General features: G+C 46.4%; 1 protein-coding gene across 4 annotated transcripts in view; it reads right to left on the reverse strand.

The window, feature by feature from the left end:
- Window positions 1–4,013: 4,013 nt before the first annotated feature.
- LOC121275693 overlaps window positions 4,014–21,590 on the reverse strand; it is an 89,894-nt gene continuing 72,317 nt past the window's right edge. For 3 of the 4 annotated variants that reach the window (XM_041183259.1, XM_041183258.1, XM_041183257.1), the window contains 8 exons: window positions 19,626–19,737; window positions 16,276–16,502; window positions 13,161–13,194; window positions 12,387–12,506; window positions 11,807–11,991; window positions 10,825–11,045; window positions 6,020–6,073; window positions 4,014–4,976 (listed from right to left, as the gene is read on the reverse strand). In XM_041183259.1, coding sequence (XP_041039193.1) covers window positions 4,907–4,976; window positions 6,020–6,073; window positions 10,825–11,045; window positions 11,807–11,991; window positions 12,387–12,506; window positions 13,161–13,194; window positions 16,276–16,502; window positions 19,626–19,737 — 1,023 coding nt within the window. In that variant the 3' untranslated portion in view covers window positions 4,014–4,906. Of the gene's footprint in view, window positions 4,977–6,019; window positions 6,074–10,824; window positions 11,046–11,806; window positions 11,992–12,386; window positions 12,507–13,160; window positions 13,195–16,275; window positions 16,503–19,625; window positions 19,738–21,590 lie in introns of those variants that run through there. The other variant, XR_005942546.1, reaches the window with a different exon arrangement.

Genomic DNA, 21,590 nt, shown 5'->3' on the forward strand with positions numbered 1-21,590 from the left:
GCATCCAAGGATATTAAAGGAAGTAGCTACAGAGATAGTGGATGCACTGGTAGTAATCTTCCAAGAACCCTTAGATTCTGGAAAAGTCCCAGAGGATTGGAAAACTGCCAATGTAACACCCTTATTCAAAAAGGAGGCGGGGAGGGGGGTAAGGTTGGGGAAGAGAAAAAGCAGGTAAATTTAGGCCAATTAGCTTAACATTTGTCATTGAGAAAATGTTAGTATTATAAAGGATGTAATAGCAGAGCATTTAGAATTACATAATCTAATCAGAGTGAGCATGGCTTCATGAAGGGGAAATCATACCTGACAAATTTATTAGAATTGAGGAAGTAACTAGGATAGATAAAGGGGAACCAGTAGATGTAATATATTTGGATTTCCAATAGGTGTTCGATAAGGTACCGCACATAAAGCTTAATAAGATAAAAGCCCATTCAGAGTAGTATATTAGCATAGATAGAAGGTTGACTAAATGAAAGACGACAATAAAGAGGGCATTTTCAGGATGGTAACCTGTAACTAGTGCCGTTCCACAGGGATCAGCGCTGGGGCTTCAATTATTTGCAATATATATTAATGACTTAGACGAGGGAAGTGAATGTACTATCACCAAATTTGTGGATGATACAAAAATAGGTGGGAAGGCAAGTGGTGGTGATGACACAAGGAATCTACAGAGGGATATAGACAGGTTGAGTGAGTGGGCAAAAAAGTTGCAGATGGAATATACGGTGGGAAAATGTGAGGTTATGCACTTTGGCAGGAAGAATAGAGGAGTTAAATATTATTTAAATGGAGAAACACTGCAGAAAGCTGCAACACAGAGGGATTTGGGTGACCTTGTGCATGAATCCCAAAAAGCTAACATACAAGTTCAAAAGGTAATAGGGAAGCAAATGAAATGGCCTTTATTTCAAAGGGAATGGAATATAAAAATTTTCCACCCATGGTGGTTGACAGGACCCTCAACCGTGTCCGGCCCATCTCCCGCGCATCCGCCCTCACGCCTTCCTCTCCCTCCCAGAACCATGATATGGTCCCCCTTGTCCTCCCTTATCACCCCACCAGCCTCCGCATTCAAAGGATAATCCTCCGCTATTTCTGCCAACTCCAGCATGATGCCACCACCAAACACATCTTCCCTTCAACCCCCCCCCCCCCCCACCCCAACAGCATCATAGGCACCGTTTACTTCTGGGCACCCTGGTCCACTCCTCCATCACCCCCTGCACCTCAACCTCCTCCCACGGCACCTACCCATGCAACCACAGAAGGTGCAACACCTGCCCCTTTACTTCCCCCCTCCTCACCGTCCAAAGGCCCAAACACTTCTTTCAAGTGAAACAGCATTTCACTTGCACTCCCCTCAATTTAGTTTACTGCATTCATTGCTCCCAAGGCTTCCTCTACATTGGAGAGACCAAACGCAGACTGGGTGACCGCTTTGCGGAACACTCTTGGTCCGTCCGCAAGCATGACCCAGACCTCCCTGTCACTTGTCATTTCAACACTCCACCCTGCTCTCATGCCCACATGTCCATCCTTGGCCTGCTGCATTGTTCCAGTGAAGCTCAACGCAAACTGGAGGAACAACATCTCTTCTTCTGATTAGGCACTTTGCAGCCTTCTGGACTTAACATTGATTTCAACAACTTCAGATCATGAACTCTCTCCTCCATCCCCACCCCTTTCCCGATCCTCCTTTTTCCAATAATTTATATACTTTTTTTAATATATTTTTTCCCCACCTATTTATTATTTTTAAATGTGTTTCCATTCTTTGTTTTATCTCTACCTTTTAGCCTATTTCAATCCCTTCCCCCTACCCCAACCCCACTAGGGCTATCTATACCTTGCTCGTCCTGCTTTCTACCCTTAATGTCACCATCAGCACATTCCATAGCTAATTTCACCACTGTCAACGCCCCTTTATCCTTTTGTCTTATCACATCTTTGGCAATCTCTTCTTTGCCTCCAATTAACACTGGCCCTCTATCCAGCTCTACCTGTCCCCACCCCCCCTCAACCAGCTTATATTTCACCTCATTTCTCTATTTCTTTAGTTCTGATGAAGAGTCATATGGACTCGAAAAGTTAACTGTGTCCCTCTCCACAGATGCTGTCAGACCTGCTGAGTTTTTCCAGCTATTTTTGTTTTTGTTTGTGATAAAAATAAGGAAGTCTTGCTAAAACTATACAACGCACTATTAGACCACACCTAGAATACTGTGAACAGTTTTGGTGCCCTTATCTAAGGAAAGATATACTGGCATTGGAGGCAGTCCAGAGAAGGTTCACTAGGTTCATCCTGGGTATAGAGGGATTTTCTTATGAGGAGAGGTTGAGTAGGTTGGGCCTGTACTCATTGGAGTTTAGAAGAATGAGAGGCGACCTTATTAAAACATAAAATTCTTAGGGGGCTTGACAGGGTAGATGCTGAGAGGTTGGTTCCCCTAGAACCAGAGGGCAGAATCTCAGAGTAAGGGGTCACCCATTTAAGACCAGGATGAGGAGGAATTTCTTCTCTCAGAGGGTAGTAAATCTGTGGAATTCTTTACCGCAGAGGGCTGTAGAGGCTGGGTTGTTAAGTATATTCAAGGCTGAGATCGACAGATTTTTAATCAGTAAGGGAATCAAGGGTTATGGGGAAAAGGCTGGAAAGTGGAGTTGAGGGTTATCAGATCAGCCAGGATCTCACTTAATGGCGGAGCAGACTCAATGGGCCAAATGGCCCACTTTTGCACCTATGTCTTACGTTCAATGGCATTACCATCGCTGAATCCCTCACTATCCTGACGGGGGGGGGGGTTACCATTGACCAGAAACTTAACTGAACTATATACTGTGGCTCAAGAGGTTAGAGGCTAGGAATCCTGTGACAAATATCACACCTCCTGACTCCTCAAAGTCTGTCCACAATCTAGAAGGCACAAGTCAGGATTGTGATGGAACATTCTCCCCTTTGCCTGGAGGAGTGCAGCTCCAACAGGTCAAAGCAGCCACTTGATTGACACCCCATCCACAAACATTCACTCTCTCCACCATCGACACACAGTAGCAGCAGTGTGTACCATTTACAAGATGCACTGCAAACACACCAAGGCTCCTTAGACAGTGCCTTGCCAACCCACAACCGCTACCATCTAGAAGGACAAGGGCAGCAGACACATGGGGAACACCACCATCTGCAAGTTCCCCCCCAAGCCACTCACCATCCTGACTTGGAAATATATCACCGTTCCTTCACTGTCGCTGGGTCAAAATCCTGGAACTCCCTCCCTAACAGCACTGTGGGTGTACCTACACCACATGGACTGCAGCGGTTCAAGGAGGCAGCTCACCACCGCCTTCTCAAGAGCAACTAGGGATGGGCAATAAATGCTGACCCAGCCAGAGAAGCCCACATCCCATAAATGAATAAAAAAGATTCTTGTGTTGGATCGCTAAACTCTCCAAGTGCAGCTCCACAATCACCTGGGGAGGGGGGCAGTGGAGGAGCATATCGAGGGAAAGTAGCAAATTGAGAAGCTCATCACCCAGAACCTCAGTACATTATAACGACGGGTGCACACTAATCTTACGTTCCCCAGAATGTAGAAGATTAAGAAGTCACCTATTTGAGGTGTTTAAGATGATTTTTAATAGTTGATAGGGTTGATAGATACCACTTTGTTTGATGGGGAAGAGTCCAAAAGAAGGGGGGGGGGTGGGCGGCATAACATTAAAATGAGAGCCAGGCCATTCAAGGATGATGTCAGGAAGCACTTCTCACACAGGGGAGTGGAACATTCTCCCCCAAAAAGTGGTGGAAGATGGAGGCTAATTGGTCATCTTTAAAAATGAGAATGATGGATTTTTGTTTGGTAAGTGGAGGATTGTAGCTTCAAGGTAGGAAAATGGAACTAAGATACAGATCAGCCATGACCTGATTAAATGGTATAACAGGCTCAAGGGGCTGTTCCTAACTCTGTAAACATCTCAAATGCATTCATGATTCTGACCACAAAGTGTGCGGCACAAACAGGATTTATAAAAAAGACAAAGCAGCAGATAATCTTTAGTTCAAAAGATTCTCACAATTCCCATCTCGCAGTGATACAGAGTAACACATAAAACAGAACAAGCAGCAATTATTGCAATAATAATACTTTAACCTTTCCCGAACAACTGCAATGAATCAGCAGGTAACTGACAAAATTTTAAAAATAGCAGAATAGTGCAAGGATGTCAGTATAATTCCCAACTCTGTCCAGTGAACGCAATCGGCACAATCTCACACACAACTACTCAGTCCACCAACAGATGGAAACGCGAGCGAGACACGGACAAGATGCTGTGAACTTTAAAAGTACGTGTAAAGTGAACAAACAAACTCGATTCAGGAAATCAGGGCTGGGAGAGTGAAGCATTTTTGTTTTTGCCGTTTTAAGTGATTGTTAGCTGGGCTGAAGCGTTAACCTCGTTCCCACAGGTTAAAGTAACTGAAGCCCCAGCACGCCGCATACATTCAACTGTTTCTAGTCATCATATAAACCAAAGCTGGAGCAAACTCGAAACCTCCCCGTTTACACTCTCGGTTAAATGCTCTTTATTGGCCAGAAAATAATTCAGTCAAGAAGCTTTCCACCAAATTTCAACTCAGGAAGGAGAGATGAGGCGACAGGAGTTTTCCCATTCTCAGCATCAAGCACACCAAGGTCAGGTACAGCTCAGCCGGATGCAGAATAAAGATCCCTCAAGCCCACACCAGCAGGATGTTTCTCCCCATGGCTTGTGGAATGTGATGACCATACAGAGGCAACTGAGAGTTTACATGCAGCAAGCTGACATCTGGCAGGCACTCAGACCAACAGCTGGTCAGTCTGGACACGTGGGCAGCGGCCTCAGGTACCCAATTTACAGGTCAATGCTTCCCAAATTCCCCACTCGTGGGATTCTCCATGATTTCCCGTTTAAACAAAGGGGGCATTGATCTGCAGAGAGAAAATAAAATCAGGAATTACATCAAACCCTTACTGCATGTTCAAAGCCATTCCTGAAGTCATCTCAGCCTGATCTCTATCCCAGGAACTCAAATGTTTCCATTAATAAATCCATCATGTTCAATGGGGGAGCGATCCACCTCTCACCTCTGAGTCAAAAGCTCATGGGTTCAAATTTATTATCGAAACAACCGTATAATCCAGGCTGAAGCATCCAGAGCCAACACCAAAGAAAGGTGAGTGCCGAGGGAGCGCCGCACTGTCGGAGGGTCAGCGCCGAGGGAGCGCCGCAGCGTCGGAGGGTCAGCGCCGAGGGAGCGCCGCACTGTCGGAGGATCAGCACCAAGGGAGCACCGCAACATCAGAGTCAGCGCCGAGGGAGCGCCCCAGCGTCGGAGGGTCAGCACCGAGGGAGCGCCCCAGCGGCGGAGGGTCAGCGCCGAGGGAGCGCCCCCAGCGGTGGAGGGTCAGCGCCGAGGGAGCGCCCCCAGCGGTGGAGGGTCAGCGCCGAGGGAGCGCCCCCAGCGGTGGAGGGTCAGCACCCCAACGTTCGATGGACTGTTCTGAGTGCACACTGCACTGCTGTTGATGCCATGGCCCTGTGTACACTCTGGTGTCTGTAAAAATCCCAGAGCCATTCTCTTGAACAGCAGCACAGTTTCCTGGTTCCTGACCAATATTTACCCCTCTGGTCATTACCATATTGCTGTGCGTGGAATCTTGCTGTGCACAAATTAACGGCCGTGTTTCCTACATTACAACAGTGGCTACACTTCGACAGTATTTAACTGGATATAAAGTGCTTCAGGATGTTCTGGGGTGCCAAAGTAGCTAGAGAAATCGATGTCCATTATCTGCTGCTCCTCCTTACGCACAGATTCCTGATCCTGATCTGGGAACAAATTCAAATCTGTGCCTGGGCAGGAGGGTCATGTTTCCCAGCCCTCAGAAAGGGACTGAGAGGGGAAAGTGCAGGATTCCTCAGAGTTGGCCTCAGGGTAATGTTTGGGGTCAGTTTCCCAGTGAGCACCTACCTGTTGACCCAATCCTGGGAGGAGCTCGAGTCCTGCTCACCTCTCTTCTCCTTCCTGAGAAAAACAAGAGATGTAAAAGGTAAGGCAGAGCTGTGTTAAACAGAGCAACACACTGCAGCAAGACCCCAGGAGCAGTCTAGTCCCACGTTCTAGCCCCACTCCTCTCTGCCCATCACCTCCCACTCCCGGGAGATAACTGAACTCCCTGGGCTGTGGATTCCCACAAAACTAGCTACCCCCTCCCTCTGGAAAGGTGGTCCATTATCATTGGGCCTGGAGCTGCAGGCCTTGGCTGGCTATTTGACTGTGTAGTCCTCTAATGCACTATACAGTGCAAGGGTGCAACCTAATAGGACAGTGCTTAGGAACAGAAATCTGGAAAAACCTTTCCACCCCACTGCGTCCCACTTACCCAAAAATGTTTATGGATGTAAGCATCACTGGCTAGGCCAGCATTTATTGCCAGGTCATGTCCACATGCACCGAGACCTGAACAACATTCAGGCTTCAGCTGATAGATGGCAAGTAACATTCACACCACGCAAGTGCCAGGGAATGACCTGAACTGAACTGGACCAGCCATATAAATACTGTGGTTACAAGAGCAGGTCAGAGGCTAAGATTAACCGACCTCCTGACTCCCCAAACCCTGTCCTCCATCTACGAGGCACAAGTCAGGAATGTGAACAAAGAACAAAGTACAGCACAGGAACAGGCCCTTCGGCCCTCCAAGCCTGCACCGATCATATTGCCCGTCAACTAAAACATTTTGCACTTCCGGGGTCCGTATCCCTCTATTCCCATCCTATTCATGTATTTGTCAAGCTGCCTCTTAAACACCACTATCGTACCTGCTCCCACCACCTCCTCTGGCAGCGAATTCCAGACACTCACTAACCCCTGCGTAAAAAACTTGCCCCGCACATCTCCTTTATAGTTTTCTCCTCTCACCTTAAATCTATGTCCCCTAGTAATTGACTCTTCCACCCTGGGAAAAAGCTTCTGACTATCTACTCTGTCCATGCCACTCATAATTTTGTAAACTTCTATCAAGTCGCCCCTCAATCTCTGTCGCTCTAGTGAGAACAATCCAAGTTTCTCCAACCTCTCCTCATAGCTAATGACCTCCAGACCAGGCAGCACCCTGGTAAACCTCCTCTGCACCCTCTCCAATGCCTCCATATCCTTATGGTAATGTGGCAACCAGAATTGCACGCAATATTCCAAGTGTGGCCTAACCAAGGCTCTATACAGCTGCAGCATGACTTCCCAGCTTTTATACTCAATACCCCTGCCAATGAAGGCAAGCATGCCATATACCTTCCTGACTACCTTATTCACCTGTGTTGCCACTTTCAGTGACCTGTGGACCTGTACACCCAGATCCCTCTGCCCGTCGATGCACTTAAGGGTTCTGCCATTTACTGTATAATTCCTGCCTGTATTAGACCTTCCAAAATGCATTACCTCGCATTTGTCCAGATTAAACTCCATCTGCCATTTCTCCGCCCAAGTCTCCAACCGATCTATATCCCGTTGTATCCTTTGACAATCCTCTTCACTATCTGCAACTCCTCCAAACTTAATGTCGTCTGCAAACTTACTAATTAGCCCAGTTACATTTTCCTCCAAATCATTTATGTATACTACAAACAGCAAAGGTCCCAGCACTGATCCCTGCGGAACTCCAATAGTCACAGCTCTCCATTCAGAAAAGCATCCTTCCACTGCTACCCTCTGTCTTCTATGACCAAGCCAATTATGTATCCATCTTGCTAGCTCACCCCTGATCCCGTGCAACTTTACCTTCTGTACCAGTCTGTCATGAGGGACCTTGTCAAAGGCCTTACTGAAATCCATGTATATAACATCCACTGCCCTTCCATCGTCGATCATCTTTGTCACTTCCTCAAAAAACTCGATCAAGTTAGTGAAACAAGACCTCCCCTTCACAAAACCATGCTGCCTTGCATTAACACGCCCATTTGCTTCCAAATGGTAGTAAATCCTGTCACAAAGAATCTTCTCCAATAATTTTCCTACCACTGATGTAAGGCTCACTGGCCTATAATTTCCTGGATTATCCCTGCTACCCTTCTTAAACAATGGAACAACATTGGCCATTCTTCAGTCCTCTGGGACCTCAACCATAGCTAGTGAGGATACAAAGAAAGTGTGATGGAATACTCTTCACTTGCCTGGATGAATGCAGCTCCAACAACACTCAAAACTCAACACCATCCAGGACAAAAGCAGCCCCACTTGACTGACACCTCGTCCACAAACATTCTCTCCCATCACCACTAACGCACAGTGGCAGTGTGTGTACCATCTACAAGATGCACTGCGGGAATTTACCAAGGATCCTTCAACAACACCTTCCACACGACCACTATCATCTAGAAGGACAAGGGCAGCAGACACCACCACCTGCAAGTTCCCCTCCAAGTCACTCACCACCCTGACTTGGAAATATATCACCGTTCCTTCACTGTCGCTGGGCCAAAATCCTGGAACTCCCTCCCTAACAGCACTGTGGGTGTACCTACACCACATGGACTGTGTTCAGAGAAGTGGCGTTTTGTAATGTGGCCATAGGCTTGCTGTATTCATGTGAGCTCTTGATGTCATCCTTGATGTAAAAAGGCTTAAGGGGAGAAGCCATTTCATCCACCACTTGGAAAAGACTAGCAGTTCAAGACAGCAGCTCACCACCATCTTCAAAAGTAATAAATTCCAGGAGGCAGTCATTCCTTTTTTCCTTCATTCATGGGATGTAGGCTTCACTGACTGGGCCAGCATTTATTGCCCATCCCTAGTTGCTCTAGTTCCACAATTGTGCCTGTGCTAGCTCTTGGTAATAGAGCTATCCAATTAGTCCCATTCTCCTGCTCTCCTGCTTTCTTCCCCCATAGCCCTGTAAATTTTTTCCCCTCAAATATTTATCCAACTTATTCCCTTTTGAAAGTTATTATTGAATCTGCTTCCACGCTTTTGTTGCCAATTACCTTAAACCCGTGGCGTCCGGTTGCCAACCCTCCAGCCAGTGGAAACAGTTTTTACTTGATCAAAACCCATCATAATTTTGATCACCTCAATTAAATCTCCCCCTTAACCTTCACTGCTCCAAGAACAATATTCCAAGCCATAATCCCAAAAACATCTGCCACGCCTCCAAGTCGGGAGGTTCTGGTTCAAATCTTAGGCTGATGCTCCACTGCAGAACCAAGGGAGTGCCGCAATGTCAGTGGTGTTGCCTTTCTGATAAGACCTGAGGCCTCATCTGGCTGCTTGGCTAGATGTAAAAGATCCTGTGGCATTATTTCAAAGTAGAGTAGGGGAGTTACTCCCCGGTGTCCCGTCCAATATTTATCCCTCAATCAACACAAAAACAGGTTATTTGGTTCTCACATTGATGTTTGTGGGAGCTTGCTGTGTGTGAACTGGTTGCTGTGTTTCCTATATCGCAACAGTTCAAAAAATACTGCATTGGCTGCAAAGCACTTTGGACTTCCAGTAGTTGTGAAAGGTGCTATATAAATGCAAGTCTCTCTTTTCTTTCTTCACACAACTGAAGCTTTTGAACCCCATGCCTCCATTAATAAAGTCAAAAAGGAACTCATGCACCTTGGGTGGACTGACAAGTAAGATAGAAAACTATAAGTGGCACAATTTGACAAGTGCCGACGAGCAGAGAAGACCTTGGTATTCATATACACAAAACCTTAAAGGTGGCACAGCAAACCGAGCAGGTGATTAAATAGGCAAATGGCAGCTTGGGTTTATAAACAGGGGAACAGAATATGAAAGCCAGGAGATTACACTCGTTCTTTCTAACCCACAGGTTAGACCTCAGCTGGAGTCTTGTGGAGAATCCCAGTCTCTGCACTTCAGGGAAGATGCGAAGGCCTTAGATAGGGAAGAGAGGAGATTTTCCAGCAGGCTACCAGGGATAAGAGGCATCAGTTACGGGGAGAGTGTGGAAAAGTTAGGATGTTCCCCTTGGAACAGAGAAGGTTAATACAAGAGCTGTTAGCAGGAGTAGACTGCTCGGCCGGTCGAGTCTGTTCCACCATTCAACACCTTCATGGCTGATCTTGGGTTTCAACTCCACTTTCCCACCTGCTCCCCATATCCTCAATTCTGAGGCCCCAAAAGTCTACTTATAAAATATATTCCTTGAATATATTCCACGATGGAGCATCAAGGGGTGACATATCAGATCAATGCGAGGGTTGGAAAGAGTTGATGGTAAAACTACTTCCTCGATCGATTGGGCCAGTGACTGAAGGTCGGAGCTTCAAAATCATTGGCAAAAAAATTGAGGGGAGGTGGATCTCAGCGTTGTTGGGATGTGAAATGCTCGACCTGATAAGGTGGAGGGAGCTGATGGAGTAAATAATTTTAAAGAACAGCTGGACAGGTACTTGAGGGTGAGGAACTTAGACTGCAGACAAAAGGAAGCAATGTGGGACTAAGCACAACTACTTTATCAAAGAGCCAGCACAGGCTCAATGGATTGAATGGCCTTGTGCTGTGTTGTAAGTTTTTATGATTCTAGGATCCTGAATGCGCTTTATTTTTAAAAAGCCATCTCAAATTGTTCTGCAGTGAGAAGATTTTGGTACATTCACCCCGAGTCTCCATTGCGACACCACCTTAAAATTGATAGATTTTCTTTTTGAGAATTCTGCTCTGCTAAGTGTTAACTGGTGTCATTCCTGGATTAGAGGGTGAGGTGGAGAAGTGGGAGAGCTGGATAGAAGGTATTCGGGAGTACGAGGCAGGGGTAGACGAGAACTCACTTTAATATCGGAGGCTGTATTTCAGGCTCTGCCCCGTATGAGGTCAATTGCCAGTGCAGTGGTTGTTGCAGGTTAAATCTGTCGACCTCAGTCGGGCACTCATTCCACGCTCTCTTCCTGTTCTGCTGGTTTGCACCAGTGAAGGAACTGGCCGAAAGGAAAGCCGAGAGTTCACTAATTGGCTTTGGCACAGCGAGCGGCGTCTCATCTTCCGCCAGAGCCTGAGGGAAGAGAATTTGTTACGGTGAGAAGCAAGTTTATATTGAACAATCTGCCTGCTAGGGGAGATGCCCAAGCACCAGAAATTGTCCTCACCACCCCATCCCTGGACAGACATGTCCAACAGGGCAGATGACACAATTCATTCCGAGCCACAGCCACTGATTCCCCCACAGCGGACACCCAGAAATAAGGTTTTTACCAGAGTCTGAAATGCTGGCTGATGAAGCTGTCTCTGGTTATAACTCAGGGCACAACAGCATCAACCTCTTACCAACATGGAGCCTGGACTAACTCACAGGGACAGTGTCGAGCAGGAACAGCCTGTGGGCCTGCCATCGGGGCAGATCAACATCAGAGCACAATCTCAATCTCTAACATGGCTCAGTGGGTAGAACTTACATCTCCGAGCAGGAAGATCTTTAGTTCGAGGCCCACTTGAGGCTTTAACTCATAATTCAGTACTTGGTGGGGGGGGGGCCGGCACCGGGGGGGAGCGCTGGCACCGGGGGGAGCGCCGCACTTTTGGAAGGTCGGGGCCAATATTCATCCCTCACCAACAGATTATCTGGTCATTCGTTTCTTACAATTTGTTGGAACTTGCTGTGTGCAAATAGGCGGATGTTTTTCCCTATCACTACAGAGGAAAGCTCCCTCCTCACTTGCCCCATGAGTCGGTGTTCAATTTGAACCTGAGGTCCTTCCTCGATATGAGGTAATGTCCCTGATCTGCTCTCTTGTGGTTGCTGTGGTAGTCTGTTACCTTGGCATCAGTGCCCTGGAATATCACTCCGAGAGAACGCAGTCTCTCCACACCCTGATGTAGATCCAGCTTCCTGAGCTCCACCGAATCTCTCAAGTGATTAGAGACAGCCTCCACCCACTCTCCAAAGTCAGGCAGTGTTTGTTGTTCATCCAGTCTCACTACCACATCACAACTGGGGAGGTCTAAGGGGAGGGGGAAACACAGGACTAAGTACAACTAAAAGAACAATCCCTAAACAGGTAAGAAGGGAGAGAAAAAGACTGGAACTCCGTCCCTCACTACCCTCAGCCCACCCACCCACCCTGTTGTCCCCCTCCCCACTTCCCAGGAACCCCATTACACAGAGACCCCTCCCATCACTTACCAGCCCTCCCTCCCCTCACAATGCTTCCTAATAACCCCTCCCTTCTTGCAGCCCTCCCAGAGACTCCTTCCTCCCTTCCCATCACTTCCCAGAGGTCCCTTCCTCATCTCACCCTGCCCTTGCATCCCAAGGATCCTCTCTCTCTCCCTCTCCCTCCCCCAACTGTCTCTGCACATGGTGCCCGGTGATTGTCTGGTAAATAGGGTCACTCACCCTCAGTGACCTCTGCCCTCCGTGGCCAGGGATACAGGATGAAGAAGTGCATGCTGGGGCAGAAATCACAGCTGGATAATGAGCGGAAGGGGATCACACGCTGTTGTTGCCTCCCAGACACTGCAGAGGACAAAAGACACAACACATCATCGCAACACAGTCCACAGAATCCTTCCATCAGCCCATGCCTCACCTCACATCCCCACAATACATCCCTCCTGCTTTGGGGGTGGAAGAGAATATGACACCCACACACCACCCCTTCTCACTCACATCCTCACCCCTAATTCCCAGGCTCACCCCGGTATCCTATCCTGCCTCCCCACTACCCGGGATGTGATTCGGAGCAGAGGCACAGTAGGGTGGGGAGTGCAGGGCGATAGGACACGGGAGATTGAGAGACTCGTGTTGGGGAAGGTACGGAGCTGGACGAAAGAGAAAGTGTTCACGACACTGCTCCTTCCTCCCCCACACACCATCTGTCTCCCTGACCTCCTCTCCTCCCTGGTCCCTAACTCACTGCCTCCACCCCTCTTCCTCCTCCTCGCCCTTTAATCTACACCCACCCTCCTTCTCAACCCCAGTCCTGCCTCCTCCCCGTGCCCCACCTCCTCCCCCTGCTCCCTCATCCTGCCCTGCCTCCTCCTCCCCCCAACTCCCACACCCCTGACTCACCACCACTTCCTCCCCCACTCACTCACCCCTGCCCCGCCTACTCACCCCTCTGTTTAACAATCATTCCACAAACTGTGTTTATTTTACTCAGTCACTGACCTTCAAAACTGAGAAATACTTCATCCAACGTGAGCTAAAAGGGAAAAAATCAAAATGAGGAAAAAGACTGACATTAATGTTCTTATTCCAGAACAAGAACCTTCACTGGTCAATTACCAGTTCAGAGGGCAACTCTGCCCACCTGTCAGAAGTGACATTAATCTATGTTTGTACTCTCACCCTGCCAGTCTCCCACTTCACACAACAAAAACAGAATTACCTGGAAAAACTCAGCAGGTCTGGCAGCATCGGCGGAGAAGAAAAGAGTTGACGTTTCGAGTCCTCATGACCCTTCGAAGGGTCATGAGGACTCGAAACGTCAACTCTTTTCTTCTCCGCCGATGCTGCCAGACCTGCTGAGTTTTTCCAGGTAATTCTGTTTTTGTTTTGGATTTCCAGCATCCGCAGTGTTTTTGGTTTTATCCCACTTCACACTGCCCGCTGGAGACTGGGTTTGGTATGCGACTGTCCACCGGCAGCATCAGAAAGGGTCACTCCTCCCATAGATCATAAGAAACATAAGAAATAGGAACAGGAGTAGACCACTCGGCCCCTTGAACGTGCTCCACCATTCAACAGGAGCATGGCTGATCTTGTTTCAATTTCCACGTTCCCATCTACCCCCGATAGCCTTTGCTTCCCTTGCCTAACAAGAATCTCTCTACCTCTGCCTTAAAAATATTCAATGACCCCGCCTCCACCATCTTCTGAGGCAGAGAATTCCAAAGTCACACAACCCTCAGAGAAATTTCTCCTCATCTCTGTCCTAAAAGGGTGACCCCTAATTTTAAAACAGTGCCCCCTAGTTCTGGACTCACCCACAAGGGAAAACACCCTTTCCACATCCATTTTGTCAAGATCATTCAGGATCTTATATACTTAAATCAAATCACCCCCTCACTCTTCTAAACTCCAGTGGAAACAAGCCCAGTCTGTCCAATCTTTCCTCAGACAACCCACTCATTCCAGGTATCAATCTAGTAAACCTCCTCTGAACCGCCTCCAATGCATTTACATTCTTCCTTAAATAAGGAGACCAGCTGCACACAGTATTCGAGATGCGATCTCACCAATGCCCTGTATAACTGAAGCATAACATCCTTACACTTTGATGTTCAATCCCTCTCATAATAAAGGATAACATTCCATTAGCCTTCTTAATTACTTGCTGTACCTGCATATTAACTTTTTGGGACTCGTACCAGAATCGTATCCGTCTGCAACCTCTTCATGTCCTCTTGACAACATACTTTCCTACCTATCTGTGTCATCTGCAAATTTAGCTACCATGTATTCACTCCCTTCATCTAAGTCATTGATGTAAATCGTAAAAAGTTGAGGCCCCAGTACAGACCCCTGTGGGACTCCACTCGTCACATCCTGCCAATCCAAATGCTTATTCTCTGCTTTCTGCCAGCCAATCTTCTATCCATGTACTTTTATTTCCCATAATAATCTTTGATGTGGTACCTTATGGGACAGATCCTCTGTCCCATCAATAATGGGGACATCCTCCATTTAACCCAGACACAAGTTGTACAAATCCCATGAGCAGAGATCCATGGGGACCTCGGGATGTTTGATTAAATGGATTGTTCTACCAAAAAGGTACCAGAGACCAAAAAGTCTCCTTCTCGTAGAATCAACACAGTGCAGGAGGCCATTCAGCCCAACGCATCTGTGCTGGCTCTCTGCAAGGGCAATGCACCCTAGTGCCATTTCCCTACCTTCTTCCCTAGCCCTGCACACTTCCACGATTGAACCTGTCTCCCCCACAGTCAGGCATTGCATTCCAGATCCTCACCACTCGCTTCATGAAAGTTTTTCCTCATGTCGCCTCTGATTCTTTTGCCAAGCTGGTTCTCAAACCTTCCACCAATGGGAACACTTTCTCTGTCTACTCTGTCCAGACCCCTCATGATTTTGAATACCTCTATCAAATCTCTTCTCAACCTCAACGTCCAACAAAAACAGTCCCAACTTCTCCAATCTATCCATGTCACTTAAGTTCCTCAGCCCTGGAACTATTCTTTTGAATTTTTTCTGTACTTTCTCTCCAATGCCTTTACATCCTTCTTAAAGTGCAGCACCCAAAACTGGTCACAATACTCCAGCTGAGGGCATGTCCTATACAAGTTCAACATAACCTCCATGCTCTTGTACTCTATGCCCCTATTAATAAAGCCCAGAATGCTGTATGCTTTATTAACCACACTCTCAACCTGTCCTGCCATGTTCAATGACGTATGCATATATACACCCAGGTCCCTCTGTTCCTGCACCCCCTTTAGAATTGCCCCCTTTATTTTATATTGTCTCTCTGCGTTTGTCCCATCAAAATGGAATCACTTCACATTTTTCTGCATTTAAGTTTCATCTGCCACATGTTCACCCATTCCACTAGTCTGGCTACATGCCCTTGAAATTTGTCACTGTCCTCCTCACAGTTCACAAGTTTTGTCTCATCTGTAAATTCTGAAATTGTGCCCTGTCCACTCAAGTCTAGATCATTAATATAAATCTTAGAAATGAAGGGGTCCTAACACCAATCCCTGGAGAACTCCACTATAAACCTTCCTCCAGTCTGAAAAACTGCACACTACTCTGCTTCCTAACACTCAGCCAATTCCATATCCATGCGGTCCCTTTTATTCCATGGGTTTCAACTTTGCTAGCAAGCCTGTTATACAGCACTATATCAAATGCCTTTTGGAAATCCATATTGACCACTTCAACAGTATTAACCCTCATCAACCCCCTCAGTTACCTCTTCAAAAATCTCCAATAAGTTAGTTAAACACGAGGTGCCTTCTGCATAGTGTAGTTCAATCATTGAGAGGGGCTGGGTAAACAGTCAACTGGTGGATGAGGGTGACAACAATCGCTTTCATTTATACAGCACCTGATGCATCCCAGGAGCAATTACCAGGCAGAAGTTCACATCGAGCCACATAGAGATATTAGGGACCAAAAGCTTGGATAAAGAGCTAGGTTTTCAGGGGAGTTTTAAAGTAGCAGAGAGGCAAAGAAAGGGGCAGGAGCAGGGGCAGGGGTAGAGGCATTCCAGAACTTAGGTCAGGGGAAGAGTGAGCAATGAGGCAAAAGCTGCAGGGACCTCGACTGGGTTGATGGGCGACACATCGAGTTCACCGATTTTCATCATTTTGGCTTTTCCCAGGAATTTTCCCAGTGCCTGGAATGACAGGATCTCCTGTTTCACCGGCTCCCTCTGGAATGTGGTGGATCCTGGCTCTGCTTCACTCTCTTCGATCTTGGGCATGGTGAAATCGATCCGGGATTTCTTACACAACGCACCCATCCTCGCACAGACACTCTCAAGCTCTGCAAACGGAGTGGAAGCACAAACGGACAATCATTTACCCACAAGAAACAGCAGCAAATTCCCTTGAGAAAGTTTAGAGGCTGTGAGAATCAAAGAGAGACAACGAGCTGGAAATTAAAGGCTCTTATATATCCAGCTAATTGAGGGAGGGAGTTGTGCTCAATCTGATTCTGGGAAATGATGTAGGGTAATTGGAATCTGTTTCAGTGGAAGCTGTAATGGAAAGGGAAGAGGAAAAATGAAATGTACTGATATTCAACAATAGGTGGGCTCATGTCGGTGAGTTGAAAAACGATGTGGTCCAGGAGAGATGGTGGCACAGTGATAATGTCACTGGACTAGTAATCCAGAGGCCCATTCTAATGTCCTGGGAACACAGGTTCAAATCCCACTGCGGCAGCTGGTGGAATTTAAATTCAATTAATTAATAAAAAATGAAAGAACAGGGGAATTGGAATACAAGGCCAGCAGGTAAAATAGTTCATGAGCAATGGGGGGGCTGTCAAAGAGGAGATGTTTGGGTACAGACTGGACACAGCCCTGAGAGAAAAGCTAGACTAAAGCTATAACTAAATACATAGAGATTAAAATACAACAATATATTTATACAGCACGTTTACCCATAATGAAACATCTCAAAACATTCCAGTTGAAACAAACTATGACACCAAGCCAGATACGGAGTATTAGGTCAGATGACCAAAACCTTAGTCGAAGAGGTAGCCTTCAATGAGTTCTGGCATTAATTCTGGCACTAATTTAGCAACAGTGGAGGAGTCGATAGAGGAGGTGGTGAGGTAGAGCTGGCTGTCATCAGTGCACGTGAAAACTAATGCCGTGCCAAGGGATGGTGTCACTGAGGGGCAGTGTGTAGATAAGAAACAAAAGGGAACCAAGGATTGAGCATTGGGGGACACCGGGGTAACGGTGAGGGAGCAGGAAGAGAAGCCATTACAAGTGATTCTCCGGCCATGAATAGATAGGTAAGAATGGAACCAGGTGACAGCAGTCCCACCCAGATGGATGACAGGCGAGAGGTGTTGGAGGAAGATGGTGTGGTCAAACTGTGTCAAAGGCTGTAGACAGATCAAGAAGGACGAGAAAGTTTACCCCTGTTACAGTCACACGGGATGTCATTTGTGACTTTGATAACCGTTTCAGTCTTGTGGCAGGGCAGAAACCTGATTGGAGGGATTCAAACATGGAATTCTGGGAAAGATGGGAATGGACTTCGGAGGCGACAACATGTTCAAGGGCTTTGGAGAGGGAGGGAGGTTGGAGATATGACAGTAGTTCACAAAGACAGTCAGTGCAAGGCTTTTTTTGGGGAGAGAGGTGATGATGGAGGATTTAAAAGCAGAGAGGGACAGTACCTGAAGGAGTGAACCAATAATATTAGCCTATAGGGGAGTCAGGAGGGGAAATTGGGTGTTCAGCAGTTTAGTGGGAATAGGGTCGAAAGAGCAAGTGAAGGGTCTCGTGGACAAGATGAGCTCATAGAGGGCATGATGGGAGATAAAACAGAAACTAGACAAAGATGAGAGTTCAGGGCTAGGACAGAGGGGCTCTGGTCCAGAGCAACAACCAAAACATGTGTGCAAATGGTTTAGAAAGGTCAAGTTACAAAGGCCTGGTTACATAAAAATCTTCATACATGAAAACCTGAAAACAAGAAACATATAGTAGATGATAGGAAGGCTTGTGATAGATCACAGAACCAAACCTAATGTAGGAGAGAGAGAGAAAACTGAGAAAGGAAACGAAAGCGAGTGTATAAGAATAAATCAGTGGGTAACATGAAAGGCAATTCAAAAGTCTTTTAAAAGCAATCTGGATGTCCTGATACACAAATCACAAAAAGTTAGTATGCAGGTACAGCAAGTTATTAGGAAGACAAATGGAATGCTGCAAGGGGGGTGGACTATAAAAGTAGGGATGTTTTGCTACAGTTGTGTAGACTATTGGTAAGAACACATCTAGAGGACTATGTACAGTTTTGGTCTCCTTAATTAAGGATATAAACGTGCTAAAAGCAGTTTAGAGAAGGCTCACTCGACTTGATTTCTGGAATGAGGGGGTTATGAGGAAAGGTTGAACAGACTGGGTCTGTATCTACTGGAGTTTAGAAGAATGAGAAGTGAAATATTGAAACATATAAGAACCTGAGGGGACTTGACAGAGTGCATACTGAGAGGATGTTTCCCCATGTGGGAGAGACTAGAACTAGGGAACACAGTTTAAAAATAAGGGGTCTCCTATTTAAGATAGAGATGAGGAGGAACTTTTTCTCCGAGGGTCATCAGTGTGTGGAACCCTCTTCCCGGAGAGTGGAGAGGCATGGAATATTTTTAAGGCTGATTTAGATAGATTCTTGACTGACAAGGGAATCAAAGGGTTTAGAGGGTAGGAAGGAAAGTGGAGTTGAGGCCACAGTCAGATCAGTCATGATCTTATTGAATGGTACAGCAGGCTCAAGGGGCTGAATGACCTACTCCTGCTCCTAATTTGTATGTCTATATGTAAGTTCACGTTATAGATAGCAAAAGGGTAGTTTGAGGAAGTGTGGTGTCGATTAGGAATCAGGAAGGAGATCTTGTAGATTGAGAGTGTGGCTGTAGTACCAAATAGTTCATTTACATCTGTTTTCACTCAAGAAGTGGATACTGCCAATAAAGGAGAAGGATAATAGTAATATTGGATAAGGTAAAAAATACATAAAGAGGAGGTATTAATAAGGTTGTCTGTGCTGTAAGTTGATCATGTAAGGGTTTGATAGGGTAAATTCAGAGATAATGTTTCCACAGGTGGGGGGAAAACTAGAGCTTGGAACAGTCACTCACAAATCCAATGGGTAATTCAGGAGAAGCTTCTTTACCCAAAGAGTGGTGAGAATGTGGAACTCGCTCCCACAGAGAGTGGATTGAAGTGAACAGTACAAATACATTTTCGGAGAAGCTGAACAAATGGATAGAATATGTTGATGGAGTGAGATGAAGAGGGGGTGGGAGGAGTCTCTTGTGAAGGCTAGACCCCAACACAGAGTAGTTGGCCTCAGTGGCCTGTTTCTGAGCTGTAATTGGTAATTCTGCTGTGACCTAGCCTACAGCAAGACCCAAACTTACTGGGGATTATTTCGTCAATTATCTTCACCGGTTTCAAGATGGGCTCGAACTGCACCAACAAATCGCTGCTGATATCTTTCAGAACCTGCTTCAGGCGAGAGTAGATTTCACCCTTGAACCAGAACAGAGAGGGAGATTAATGCAAGTTCAATGCAATGCTGTAGTATCTCTGACCACCACACAGTGGCAGTATCCACCAGCAGTTCCATTCAGCGACTGCAGAGAAGCTGATGCCAATCTATGAATCAACCGATAACTGGGCAATCGTTTATAAAATATATCACCAAGAGCCGACAAGAGCTCAGGAACCACTGGACAGGAGATGGGGAAAGAACAGCCAGGGAATGGGTGGGAGGAGGGAGGGAGAACAGCCATAAGTGGGTAGGAGTCATGATTCAGATGTACAAAGCCCTGGTTATACCTGGAGTTACTTTTAGCAGGTCTGGGCACCACATCTTAGCAAGAATGTAGTGATTGGGGAGGGAGTGCAGCATAGGTTTACCAGAACGATAGCTGGACTCCCAGCACGCACGCCGATTCTCTAAAAATTAGAGCCAGACCTTTCAGGAGTGAAAGTAGAACCATAGAACCATACAGCACAGAAAACAGGCCACTCGGCCCTTCTAGTCTGTGCCGAAATATTATTCCGCTAGTCCCATTGAACTGCACCTAGTCCATAACCCTCCAGACCTCTCCCATCCATGGATCTATCTAATTTATTCTTAAAACTTAAGAGTGAGCCCGCATTTACCACGTCAGATGGTAGCTCGTTCCACACTCCCACCACTCTGAGTGAAGAAGTTCCCCCTAATGTTCCCCCTAAACCTTTGCCCTTTCACCCTAAAGCCATGTCCTCTCGTGTTTATCTCTCCTAATCTAAGTGGAAAGAGCCTACTCGCATTTACTCTTGTCTATACCCCTCATAATTTTGTAAACTTCTATCAAATCTCTCCTCATTCTTCTACGCTCTAAGGAAAAGTCCTAACCTGTTTAATCTTTCCCTGTAACTCAACTCCTTAAGACCCGGCAACATCCTAGTAAATCTTCTCTGCACTCTCTCAATCTTACCGATATCCTTCCTGAACCAGAACCGCACACAATACTCCAAAGTTGGCCTCACCAATGTCTTATACAACCTCCCCATAACATCCCAACTCCTATACTCAATACTTTGATTTATGAAGGCCAGTATGCCAAAAGCTTTCTTTACAACCCTGTCTACCTGTGATGCCACTTTCAGGCAATTATGTATCTGAACTCCCAGATCCCTTTGTTCCTCAGCACTCCTCAGTACCCTACCATTTACTGTATATGTCCTACCTTGGTTTGTCCTTCCAAAATGCAACACCTCACACTTATCCGCATTAAATTCCATCTGCCATTTTCTGGCCCATTTTTCCAGTTGGTCCAGATCCCTCTGCAAGCTTTGAAAGCCTTCCTCGCTGTCCACAACGCCTCCAATCTTAGTGTCATCAGCAAACTTGCTGATCCAATTTACCACATTATCATCCAAATCATTGATATAGACAACAAACAACAATGGTCCCAGCACAGATCCCTGAGGCAAAACACTAGTCACCGACCTCCAGTCTGAAAAGCAATCATCACTACCATTCTCTGTCTTCTCCCACACAGGGAATTTCGAATCCAGTTTACAACCTCTCCATGGATACCAAGTGTCTGAACCTTCTGAACTAACCTCCCATGTGGGACCTTGTCAAAGGCCTTACTAAAGTCCATGTAGACAACATCCACAGCCTTTCCTTCATCTACTTTCTTGGTTAGCTCCTCGAAAAACTCTACAAGGTTCATTAAACACGACCTACCACGCACAAAGCCATGCTGACTATCCTTAATCAGCCCTTGGCTGTCCAAATAATTGTAAATCCATTCTCTCAGAACACCTTCCAATAATTTACCTACTACTGATGTCAGGCTCACTGGCCTGTAATTACCTGGTTTACT

The sequence above is a fragment of the Carcharodon carcharias genome, chromosome 3, assembly GCF_017639515.1.
Source record: "Carcharodon carcharias isolate sCarCar2 chromosome 3, sCarCar2.pri, whole genome shotgun sequence".
Taxonomy (NCBI): Eukaryota; Metazoa; Chordata; class Chondrichthyes; order Lamniformes; family Lamnidae; genus Carcharodon; species Carcharodon carcharias.